The 12729-nt window shown below is 38.0% G+C and overlaps 1 protein-coding gene across 3 annotated transcripts in view; it reads left to right on the top strand.

The window, feature by feature from the left end:
- The first annotated feature begins 8905 nt into the window (after positions 1-8905).
- The window catches only part of LOC124172645 (zinc finger protein 239-like), a 47725-nt gene continuing 43901 nt past the window's right edge, over positions 8906-12729 (top strand). For all 3 annotated transcript variants that reach the window (XM_046552092.1, XM_046552093.1, XM_046552094.1), the window contains exon 1: positions 8906-9210. In XM_046552092.1, coding sequence (XP_046408048.1) covers positions 9076-9210 — 135 coding nt within the window. In that variant the 5' untranslated portion in view covers positions 8906-9075. The remainder of the gene's footprint in view (positions 9211-12729) is intronic.

Below are 12729 nucleotides of genomic sequence, written 5' to 3'. Positions count from 1 at the left end.
TTTCCTAGTCTCAAAATGATCCAAATGAAGTTCATATTCACATGTTAAAATTTGGTTACTTTAAAATAACGGCAACCCGTGCCCCAAGCGCCCTAAGTACTAAGGACCCTCAATTGAGTTTTTTGGAGCAGTTAAAGTGCTAACTCTATGTAAAACGTAAAAGTAAAGCCCTTTAGGGCCGATTTTTTTTTTGTTTTGACCTATCTCTAAGCATTAAGGAGATATCGTCCGTCGTAATGCAATGCACCCTCCAGGGCACCACCCCGCACCGCGGCACCGCTGAGGTACGGCCCGCACCACTTACTACAGACTTCCCCTCAACCACTCCCCTCCCTCGGCAAAGTCTTTGCTCCCACTGGCAAGATCTAGCCTCTGAAGTAATGTGCTTACGTTAGAAAGAATTTAATTGCAATGACAATATTTCCAATCCATTTGATCAATTTATTTTCACGCTGGTCATGAATTTCAGTCGATATCAACAAAAATAAAATACATTTTCAGAGTACTTCTAATCTTTCATTGACACCCCATATTTGGCAATTAAAGTGTCTTTGCGCACGTTAGGGGTTGTGCTGCAATGAAAATTCACACTTTGTAATAAATTTTGAAAGCTCTCTTCCTTCTACGTGACTGACTCAAAACCTTAGAATTTATTTCACCCCTCTCTCTGCACAATCATTTGCCACTTGTGGACCCCGAATAATTTGCAAATTGTTCTTTGATGTTCATCCCATCCTCGCATGTGTGCATCAAAGAATGGGGTGCGTATTTATAATGTATTAAATAGCTTTCTCAAATTAGTAGTGACAAAATTTTATATAGATACCTTGGTGATGTCTTTATGTTCATAGAATGCCTTCTTCGGTGGATCATATTTTTCCTCACATGTCCTTATACGGAGTATCACGTTTTCCTTTTCATACCTAGAAAGGATCCGTCAAAGATTGCCAGGCCTACAACTCCTCACTCAGGTACCACAAGTGGTTTGAAAACTTCTTTTGTACTCCTTTTACTATGTCCAGGTTATCACTTTCGTAATTAACAAATCTTTTTAGGAACTGCGGGTCCCTGTTGGGTGCAGATGCACCACAAGGAGTGGAGAACCACATCTTTTTCTTTCTTTTTGAATACATTGAAATCTATTCCACTAATAACTGCAATTCGTGCTCCTCTTTGATTGCGTAAGAATTTTACTTCTTCAGCCCAAGCACATTTATCCGAGAGATTAACTGCACTTTCCTCCTCGTACGTCTAAAACTCAATGGTACCGCTCCTTACAATTTCAAACAAATCATCAAATTTTGTTACAAAAGATTCTCTTCTCTTCATCTCTACAGTAGTTCGCGGTCTCTTCATGTTGTCGCACGTTCATCCATTCTTTGCGTCATTTTTTTAAAACTTTTCAATCGCCTCATTTACGGTAATAACAGGAATTCTAGTTTTGTACCATGGATGAGACGCATTTCTCACGGTTTTTCTCGCACTAAGTCTTACAAATTTCGAACCCATTAGGTGATAGAGAAAACACACAGTACTTCTCTCACTGTAGGTAAATTTGAGCCGAGTATTTCTTCAATTTCTTTTCCAATCAGTTCAATGCCTGGATTTAGTCTTGATTTCATGTCTTTCCTTGTTGGCCTATTCTTAAAATGAACATCACGTGCATTCACGATAAACTACTTATTTCGCCATTATTCTCCTTACATCCTAAAAAACTTAGCACTTCCTATCCTTTGCACACTGTACACTAGAACTATCTCTCCACTAATGTAGTGTTTATGATCTTGGAGTATAGGTACATGACCTATACTCCAAGATCATAAACACTACATTGTTGTAATAATAAGGAAGGTCAGGAGAAGAAACTGTATTTATCTCTCCACTGTCCGTGAACTGACTGCCTCGTTTCTTCTTCCTTGAATATTTCGATCTACTGTTGGAGCCTTGGAAGCCCTGCTCATCTCCTTCATTCCCTTATAACTCACAGACACAATGCTTGTAATATTTTGTACATAAAGAGCATTTTGGAACTTGCTGGAATGGTTCGCGGCCGTATGGTGGCAACAAATTGAGGTTTTAGGGGTCGGTACCCAGTGCATAGGATGGCACTGAAGGGTTAAAATTGACATTGTAGGCTTTAACAACATTGATTATGACACAAGAGGAACAACCTGCTCAATTCTGTACCACTAGAATGTAAATATTATCATCAGCAGGAAAGTCTTTGCCAAGGGAGGGGAGGGGGTGTAGGGGAAGTGTCTAGTAAGTGGTTTTATCCCCTAAAACACCCCCCCTCGCTGCGCCACTGCTAGCAATTACTCATTACGGGTTGCATGGAGCCCTACCATGACTCATTTCTTCTTGACCTAGGGTGGGCACAAAAAACACGTGGTTAGATAGTAAAAAACTAAGCAAAAAATAAAGCTTACGGGATAGAGTTTTCTCTAATTTTCGATGGGACGTAGTAGATCTTTCTCAAGAGAAGGGAGGAGCCGCTGGGGAAACTTTCCCTCTAGCAGCTACAAGTCTGCTGAAATGACCACTAGCCCACAGGCAACCATTCTCTGACCAGTGGCCCAGAGCTCAGAAATTGTTTTTAAGGTGTATCTGCTTATCTACTATATTATTTCTACTGTATAGATACCTTTTCCCAACTTATACGCAACCAAACACTACAAATGAGGTACCAAAATGCACGGAATTTATCAGAGAACATGCGACGGCAGATCTTACTTCCTAAATATTGCTTATGTTTCCTAAAATTGATTTTTAAAAATGAAAAAAAACATAATAATAATAATCGATTAAAAAAAATAATCGATTCCGGCAAGATTGTCCTCATCCCAAGAATAAAGTTAACGCCGTCGGATCCCACCATGCCTTTTAATTTGAATCGCGGACAATTTCCCATTAAGGTTTCCTATGTGATGACTATTAACAAGGCTCAGGATCAGACTTTGCAAAGAGCTGGCTTATTCCTGCCAGACCCTGTATTCTCTCATGGCCAACTTTATGTAGCATTCTCTAGGGTAAAATCTTTTCAAAATATTTTTGTAAATATTAAGGAAAACGCTTAACAAGTATTAACAGAGGATAGTGTAATTACTTCCAATGTTGTGTTTAAATAGGTCCTCTGACCTCAATTTCTACATTTTAAAATTAGAAACGCGCCTTTCCCTCTGTGGACCCGCATTGAAAAGAGCGGGGGAAGCCCTCAGGGTGCAGGCACATCACGCTCGTTTTACTTAATCAATTGGGTTAACATTACTTATAGAATAGAGTGAGGATTAATAAAATATCTCTCAGAAGTCCATAAAACTCATTATTTTGAACAATTTATCTTAACTTTTTCCTGACGGAAGGCCCCTGCACCTCCCGGTTACCTTGGCGGGTATGCCATACCCCAAGACACCCCAGCATTGGTTGTGCCTGAAACCCCCTCTAGCCTCAACACTTCGCGTGCCATGGACGTAATATTAAGTCCTGTTAATCTTTCTGAAGATTGCCATTGACGTAATGTTACGTCTTTCTATTTTATTGACTTTGTTTGCGTGAAGCCGAAGTATTTCCCCCATGGTTTTTTTCCAGTTTACTGCTTAGGGGTTCTGCCATTTCAAAAATCAACTCTCGATGGAAAAAGAGTTCTTTTAATGTCTTGTGGACGAAAAGTCCTCTGTAGCTACCGGCACCCTTATCTCAGCCTACTTTGAGTGAACATTCTTTGGAGGAAAGAACCGTTCGTTGAGGGTGCAGCGACCCTTTTTGTCATCCAGGATTTTGAATGCTACGCTTGGAACAATACTTTGGTACGATTTCCATGGTTTAAATAGCTCAAATTGAGGGCAATGAAAAAATATTATGCATTTTATGACGGTACATAATTTGTTGCAACTTTTTTTTATTTAAAAAAACATTAGGTTTTCATTGTTAAAAATGTACATTTAAAATTTAGCAATAAATGTTATTCAACTCATTCACAAAGAAGAGCAAAGTCCATTTTTATTGAAATGCACATCGATATAAATATATTTTTGATGCTATTGTTTAAAATAAATTTGCGAATTCAGTAAAAATGGCCGGATTTTTAAGTAAGGCTTTAAAATTAGTGGCCGGCACTCAAAGTGTTAATTCCTAGCTGCGCCCCTGTCTCCGACCCTCCATTTTTCGACGTATAGATACATTTCATAATGTCGGCCAATGGCCAACGATGAATTTGACTTTAGGTATTTTTCAAGCGAAACATACAGCCGATTTAATTACTTTTTGCTTCCCAAAGGGTGAAAATTCAGAGGCGTAGACAGGAATTTCTTTTTGGGGGGGGGGGTCCCAAAACCAGGGGGAAAATTTTTGAGAAACAGGGTACTAGGCAATGGGTTTTAAACACAATTTTTAACACTTTTCACAATCGGAAAAATTTCATATGTTAAATGAATATTTTGTAAATTCATGACGTTTCAATATTTTGTTTTCTTTTACGAAGGAAAATAATTGTTTATATATTTCGTGAGTGGGTTCGGATCCCCCCTTCCCCGAGCTACACCACTGCGCGAATTACCCACAAAATAACAGTATTATAAGATCAAGGCCCCAAGGTAGCTGTCAAATAGACTAAAATTTTCCTTCCTGCATCAAGGTATTGGAAGGGAGGATTGGAATGGTTTACCGGAGGAAATTTTTTTTGAGCCCTTTCCAACTCACGCCACTATATTTATCAATTGGATTAATAAAATTGAATTTTGAGGGCTTTATAAACATATATTTTTTTAATTTGGTGTTTCTTGTCTTTTTTACTTTGGTCTACGTATATTATTGTGTAAAAATGGATTTTGAGGGCAATGTAAATGTAGACATGCATTGTTTTTTTTGCTGATTTGGTGCTATGTAAGTACATGGGGACATGTATTGTGCAAAGAATGGTATTTTGAGGGCTTTTTAAAATTTTTTGTTGCTTAGTATTTTGTTTTGTATTTTGGTTTATTTATATTATTGTGGCTTTATGTTACCACCAGACTTCATGGACGACTTGTAATTAATTATTTAATAATATAATATGCAACGCGCATACCACACCGACATCCCAAAGCATATTTTATATGGAAAAATTAATCCGCGTTCTAGGTTGATTTTGATAATTGCGCAATTGTCCATGGTTTTATTTTCTGCTTGGTATGAATAGCAGAGTTCATTACGATTCTGGAAATGAGTGATCAGGAATAGCATCTATTTCACTATTACCACATTCCTCCCCACATAATCAGTGCCAAATCATATTTTGATAAATATAATAAATGAATCTTCTTCATCCTAGTGTTTGTCCCACGCTATTGGAGGGTCCGCTGTTCTGCAAAGCCTTCTCCACTTGGTTCGATCCAGGGCGTCTACTGGCGTGGCGTTGATGGTCTTCATGTCCGCCTTAATTTTGTCGAGCCAGCACATCTTTGGTCGTCCTCGTGGTCGGCGTCCTTCAGTACTCAGCCGCATTGCTGTTTGGGCCACGGAGTTCTCATCACTACGCACCACATGCCCATACCACTGCAGTCGAGCCTCCGGCATCTTGTCTGTGATCGGTGCAACTCCCATTCTTTTCCGAATGTCTTCATTCCTGATGTGATCCAGGCAGGAGATGCCTATGATGCTGCGATGGATCATTTCCATGACATGCATGGCCTGTTCTTGATTTGCTGTGGCTGGCCAACATTCTGTTCGATATAGGGCCACTGGGCAGACTACGGTCTTGTATACCTTGGCCCTGAACCGTTCGGGCGTTCGATGGTCGCACAATACGCCAGTCACTTGGCGCCATTTCAGCCATGTTGCATTTATTCAAGCTCGTGTGTTGGCGGTTGTGCTTCCATCGTTGCTGATGACAGAGCCCAAATATTTAAACTTCTCGACCTTTTCAAGGTCGTCGCCGTCGATGCTGATCGTGCCATCGGTTTGAGGCCCACACTCCATGTACTCAGTCTTCTTGATATTTAATCGCAACCCATAGTTGTCGAGTAGTACCTTCCTTAATTGAGTTCGCTGCTGTAATTTGGGTCTGGTGGTGCTGGCAAGGAAGACATCATCGGCGAACAGTAGTGACCAAGGATGCGATTCTTGGAGACAGGCCGTGATTGTGTCCATGCACAGGATGAAAAGGAGCGGAGAGAGGGCCGATCCTTGGTGGACGCCAACAGTGATTGGGAAAGGCGGTGATATTCCTGATGGGAAAATGATAAATGAATAACTCTAATAAATATAATAATAAATATAATAAATGAATAACTCTATTTAATACCCTTCGTAGGTACATTTCTATCGATGCCAGTTTTCGTTCAGACTGCGAATTTTAAAGCATTGAATTACGTGTAAATATGTATGGAATCTTTGTATTTTTTCATCGTGGGTAATCTAGAGTATATAATCTGTGTCCATAGATTACTCTGAGTAAAGTTATTTTTCAGCCGTTGTATTGTTTGTTTTGTTTTAACCCTCGACCATTTCGTTATTTGTGATCAAAGCACTTTCGGTCGGTGTTTTTTATACCATTCCTCTTAGCTTTTTTAGTACTTTACAAATATGCTATTTAGATTGAGATATTACGAGAAATTAAAAGAAGTTAATAGTTCTATTAGAGGTGCTAGTTGCCTTCGTATGGGGGACGGGCGAACGGACTCGCCACCTACCTGTGTCATACATTTCTTTTTGTCGTTCCATTCTTCATCCCCTCCTTTGCTCGCAGCTCACGCACTTCGCGGGCTCTCTGAGCCAACCAACTTACGGCATACACACTATAGTTTTGACGGACATCAAGACAAACGGAAGGAGCGTTACATTGTCGAGCCTCATTTATATCCGACAACAGCAGGGGTGGGTGGACAGTACGAGGTAAGGCAGGGGTGCACGTTAGGGGGAGGATCAAAACATATAGAAGCACGGGCGTACCCAGCGAGGGGCAGCTGCCCCCCCCTTAGAAGCTGAAATCACAAAAGTCTTTAACCATTTCTAACCCTAGAGCTACTTCAGGGAGAAATAAAATTTCAAGATTTTTCATTTTGAAAACTTGAAAATTTTCCATATAAGCATGTTCATCATGGTAGCTAAATATTTCGTCATTAAAATTTACGCCACAAAATAATGTGAGGTCTTGATAATTCCCCAAATAGGACTGAAAATGTATACATTTTTGATGTTGTTTGGAAGCAACATTGGGTTACTAAGGGATAAGCGAAATCAGTACTGATTTGAATCGAAAGTACATATTCATAAAATTTTCTTTAAACCCACAAAAAATGATATATATTAGTATAAGATATGTAACTAAAATAAAACCATTTTTTCAAGGAAATAATCTCATAAATCCCATGGCTTGCCACCCCCCCCCTAGACCATTGTTCCCCCCTCCCCTAGTCATGATCCCGCGCCCTTGCATAAAAGTATAAAATCTGGGGGGAGAGAGAAGCGAATAGAAGTTCAGGTGTGATGAGGTTAATTTGGTGGGGGGGGGGTGGGTTAGCAAGGAAGAAGTCAGATTTTAAAACAGTTGAAAAGAAGTGGGAACACTTGAATTCAGTCATGTCATTTGAAATTGGTGCTAGAGTGCATTTAATCAGGGATGCCAACTTACAGAAAATATTGGGGGGGCTCAAACCGGGGGTCTTGCCCCGGGAAACTTTGTAAGTAGTGAGTTTTAAGTTTTTTAAGAATTTTAGAAGAGTCATATGATCAACATTAGAACCCTGATAACTCGAATCTCGATATCTGCACACCCTGGGGAAAATCGACAAGCCTGATTCATTTTTTCCTCAAACCCACAACGAATTTTTGAGGGGTCTCGGGCCCCCTCATGCCCCATGGAGTCGGCGAAACCGCATTTAGTGATTTCTAGAATTTTTAAAACATACAGTTTAACACTTTTGTCTAACACATGTAAAACTTTAATGTTAAAATCACACTCATGGCCGGATTCGATGAGATGCTTGGAAAAATGTGACTTGAAGTCTATTAATCTGGCTTTTATTTTCGTCGACACGAGTTTTAAATTTACGACCCGTTTAACCGAAATCCAACCCATTGCACTCATCACATTTCAGTGAGTAGACGCCACTTTGATCTTCAGGAAGCACTTTCTCCTTTGAGTTAGTCGGACATTTTTTCAACCATGATCTGCCGTTTTCTAAGAAGGCTTTCCCGGCGAATACACCGCGTGAAGAGTTCTCGGGATCGCCACTGAGCCAGGAGCTGCATTACTTCCGACGTTTCGATGTCCGATTGTGCCACCTTCCTCAGGGCTGTGAGTCTCACTCAGTCCGTTGTGAGCGGGTTACACCGATTTTTATGCAAAAATTATAATTTAATACATCGAAGATGGATTCTCGAGTTGACTGTCGACATTTCATTTTAAACTTTCGATTATGAGAACATTATATAGCATGAAATTTTCAAATGATGTTGTAAATAGCCTAAGAATATTATGATCCATTTTGCTGACGTCCATTTCTTCATGTATCTTAAATCTCACCCATCTTAATAAACTTCATTTATGGGTAATGGAAGGCATTTCCTTAAATGTTGTTTTAAAACATAATAGGCACCTGCATTTAGATGCCAAGAGGTTTTTGCTGAGTGTCCCTTGATATCCTGACCAAAGGTTCCTATCACTGATCATATGATTTGCACATTTAAATAAAAAAATGACCTTGAAATAATTTTAAAGTCATAAGGCCGATTCCAAGTTATATTAATTCCTGCGTCACCTTTCCTGTACATTTGCTTTAGTAATGTAGATACGACGTAAATCGTCACTCATACATACCCAGTTGTAACAGCCGCGTTATGCTTTGATTGGTCGGCTGTCGATGGTAAACTATCGATACTATCTATGATTGTATCGAGTTCTGAAATATTTCGATTGTTCTTTATTTTCATTCAGTGCTTGCTTCGGTGAACGTTGTAGGGATAGTGGTTTCGTGTGTAATTGTTCGCGTTTGCGTGTGTCACTGTCATTTAAAAGATCCTTTGCGTCTTTCACCGGTTACAGATTCCAATTGTGCCGTTTTTCAACTTCTCAGTTTAGGTTCATTATTTGCCGTAATGGGAGATTGCGATATACGTGGAATGTGCAGGCTGTGTTTGTGCAAGTGTGATAATCTCGTTGAAATTTTTGTTCTCGGAGAATGTCACGGGTATTATGCAGCTGAAGTGATACAAGACTTACTACAGATAGAGGTTTGTAGCTTTATTTATTATTTGCGTAGCCATCAAACGAACCAAAAGTTGTTATTCTCCAATTCAAAAATGGTTTCTCCAGAGAACAGTTTGTTACGGTCTGGATATTATGCCGGATTGCCTCATTTCCTGTCCATTGTGATAAAAATAGAAATTCCAATATTATCAGTAGAGTATCAAAATTGTCAGTCTACGGCGAATGTTGTGTGATGTTAGCCAAAGAAATGTTCTTGATTTCTGAAAACAGTGTTTCCATCTTATATTGGAAAATGTAAAATTACCATGGTTGTCGTTGGTTATTTTTCTAGTTGTTAAGCCTTTCGAATTTGGCAGTGAAAAGTTGGAGGGGTTAGTGAATTCATGTTATTAAACAAGTTTATTGCCAGTAGACAGGTATATGTCACAGCGACACTTTGTAATAGCAGTTAACTATTGGAAATCATATTTTATTTTCTATAACCTGAGGATTCTACTACCTGAGGATTCATCTCCATAAAAATTACAAATTACACTTTGAACACGTTATTAATGCTAATTTTGCATGCTTCACCTAACTTTATATCGACAAATAAGTAGGAATATGGAAAATTGCTTCAGGCATTGACTGTAGACATTTTGTATTAAATTTTTCTATTATAGGGCATTCATTAGCATGAAGTATGTTATAAATGTAGTAAATATCTAAAAAATATTATAATTCAGAAGCAAAAGTAATGGGCATTACCGATTTTCTGTTATTGGACAACTAAATATTGCCTTAGCGGCTTCCAGGATTTGACTCTCAGCATTATTATTATCTCTCGACTTGTATTTGTAAGTATTTCATTAGCATAGCATTCGTTTGCATGAAACTTGCATCCAAAATAGTCAATAGGTTAGATATTCGATGCACATACATTGTGGGTTTTCCCACGATTGTTTTAACAGGGAATTAAACATTTAAAAGGTTACCAATTGCATTTGATTCATCATTCTATTTTTAATTGTTCAAATATGAGAGCATTCAGTGGCATGAAATTTTCGAAGAAATTAGCTTGAAAAAAATTGAATTGAATCATCAAAAGTCACGGATGTCTACCGATATCTCTGTCCATAAACAAAACAAATGTGGCATCCAGCATTTGTCTCTCGACATTTTAATTTAATTTGTTACATTATCAGAACATATATTGGCATGAAATGTGCAATTAATGTCGGAAAAAGATGAAAATGTTAAATTAATGTAGAAAACCTCCGTAAACTTGCATCATTGTAACCCTGTGTAGAAATTGAATGGATGAATAATGATTTTGTGATATCCTTGTCTAAAGGACTACTCGAACAATGCTAATTTAGCAAAGGTTAATGCCAATCGTGTCGATTACCGATACTGTGACCAGGGTTGATTGATTTAAATCACTTTGATTTAAATCACTTGATTTTTATTTTTAAAAATCAGGTGATTTAAATCAGATGCTTGATTTTTAAAGAGTGAAGAAAAGGAAGCTGTAAGTGTATAATTTTGAATTTTATTTCTTAATTAATACAATGAATCGACAGTTATCAGCACAATGGTGGCTCTTGAATAGAAATGATACTGAAGGAATGCATGTAACATGAAAATTTAAAAAAATGGCTTTGGTTAGAATACTAGTGTATCCGTTGAAAAAAAATTGTTTTCTGATTTAACTTCTAAGCGTAGGCACCATACAAAGTTGCTATCACAGAATTTTTCTAAACTTCATATGCTTTAGAACCACATAGTATAGCACATTTGATACTTCCAATGGCAATTTTATATTATGCTGGCGTAATTTTTAATTTGATACCATTGGCACTTCCATAGTTCTCTCCCCTGATTGACTAAATGTTGTTTAGTTGGAGTTTAGAATATGTTTCCTCTTGTTTTTTCTGCAAACCATCATTCTCCAATATGCTGCCCAAATAGTTAGTTTTGCAAATAACTGAATTTGTGATGAATGGAGAATCATAAAAATCTCATTTAAATCAATTAAATCAGATTTAAATCAATAAAATCTGATTTAAATAAAAAAAATCAACAAAAATGATTTTTTTGAAAAAAATCATGATTTTTATCAACCCTGACTGTGACCAATGGAGGGATGCTCTCATGGCTTTCTCTCATCAGTAGACTGATAACCTCCGATGACCTATTTTATTGATGTATATATAATTAATGTATAATATTATTTAAAAGTATTGAAGTAATTTTATACGTTTTAAATTTCTTATCTACATATCGCAGTAATCAAGCAAGATTAACTTGGAATTTTGTAAAAATTTCCTTCGAAAACAAGGAATTATGCATTAATTTTTTTTGCTTGGATTGGCTGAACAACTTTGGAGGCATCACGAATGCAGAGCAACGTGATTAAAATTTTATATTTTCAGTGCTGAAAGAAACGTGAAGGTCCCTGATTATCTTGAAGTCAGTTAGCTTGTCTGTATGTCTGTTCAGGCTGGCTGACAGACTTAAAGGTCTTCTCGGAACCAGTGCTTCTAGTCCTACTCCACCTTCTGGCAAGAGTTCCAATCAAGGGATTGAGTGAGCCATGCTCTTCTACACAGCAGTTGACCAAGATCATACGTTGAGAGAGCTCTTTATGATGAGTAATGCCAATTTTAAAATTCCTTCCTTAACAGTGTGGTCATTCTATTTTGAAATTCCAATTCATGATAAGAATTTAGTGTATGGTCAGGCAGCCGAGAGTTGTCCGATGACAGGGAGAAGGATCTAGTTCCGTGTGGGGGGCAAGATTGCCAGGTAAGGGCCAGGGAAATACCAACATCACATGTAAACAAAAGGTATCCGTGAAGATTGGAGCCAGAAGGGATGACAAGCGTGAAGGACCCAAAGGAAGAACCCCTTATTAATAATAATAATAATAATAATAGGGTCATTCCATGTCAGTTCACCCAGGCATGGCACCCACCGACTCGGATTTTGATGAAATTTTTGTCACTAGCTACTATCACCTATCTAATGACCCATGTAAAATATTTCTTCTCTCACTCTCATAGTTTGCAAGATATGAGGAGTCAAAGTTTGAGATGTTTGCTCAGAAGTGGCGCTAGTGGGAGTCAAATTCCAGAGTGCAGGGCACAGGGTAAAAATTCATAACTCAGAAACCACATAACATATTTGAATGAAATTTTGACCCCTTGTCTATCCAAGTACATAGCTTCCATAGTAATGTCTTTTATTCCCCTTGCATTGTTATGTTGGCCAAAATGATGTCAACAGTTGTTAATTAACCGATTTTTTTAGCTCAAAAACATTATTTCATATTTTCAGAATTATCACCAAAAGGCAGAGCAGTTAACTCATCCAATTTTTTTTTAAATTGAAGGTTAATATGTGCTCCAATATACTGTGAAATAAAAATGGTGGTGTTTTGACTGCCACTATGAGTATTTCAGGTTTTACTTTTTTTTCTGCCCCTGTGAGAGGGATTTTGGACACGTACTGTAAGATAATAAGTATAAGTGTATCCATACCTTCATGAGGATATATTTGAA

This window comes from Ischnura elegans (assembly GCF_921293095.1).
Source record: "Ischnura elegans chromosome 13 unlocalized genomic scaffold, ioIscEleg1.1 SUPER_13_unloc_2, whole genome shotgun sequence".
Taxonomy (NCBI): domain Eukaryota; kingdom Metazoa; phylum Arthropoda; class Insecta; order Odonata; family Coenagrionidae; genus Ischnura; species Ischnura elegans.
Note: the sequence above shows the minus strand (reverse complement) of the source record. Positions and strands in the feature narration are given on the sequence as shown.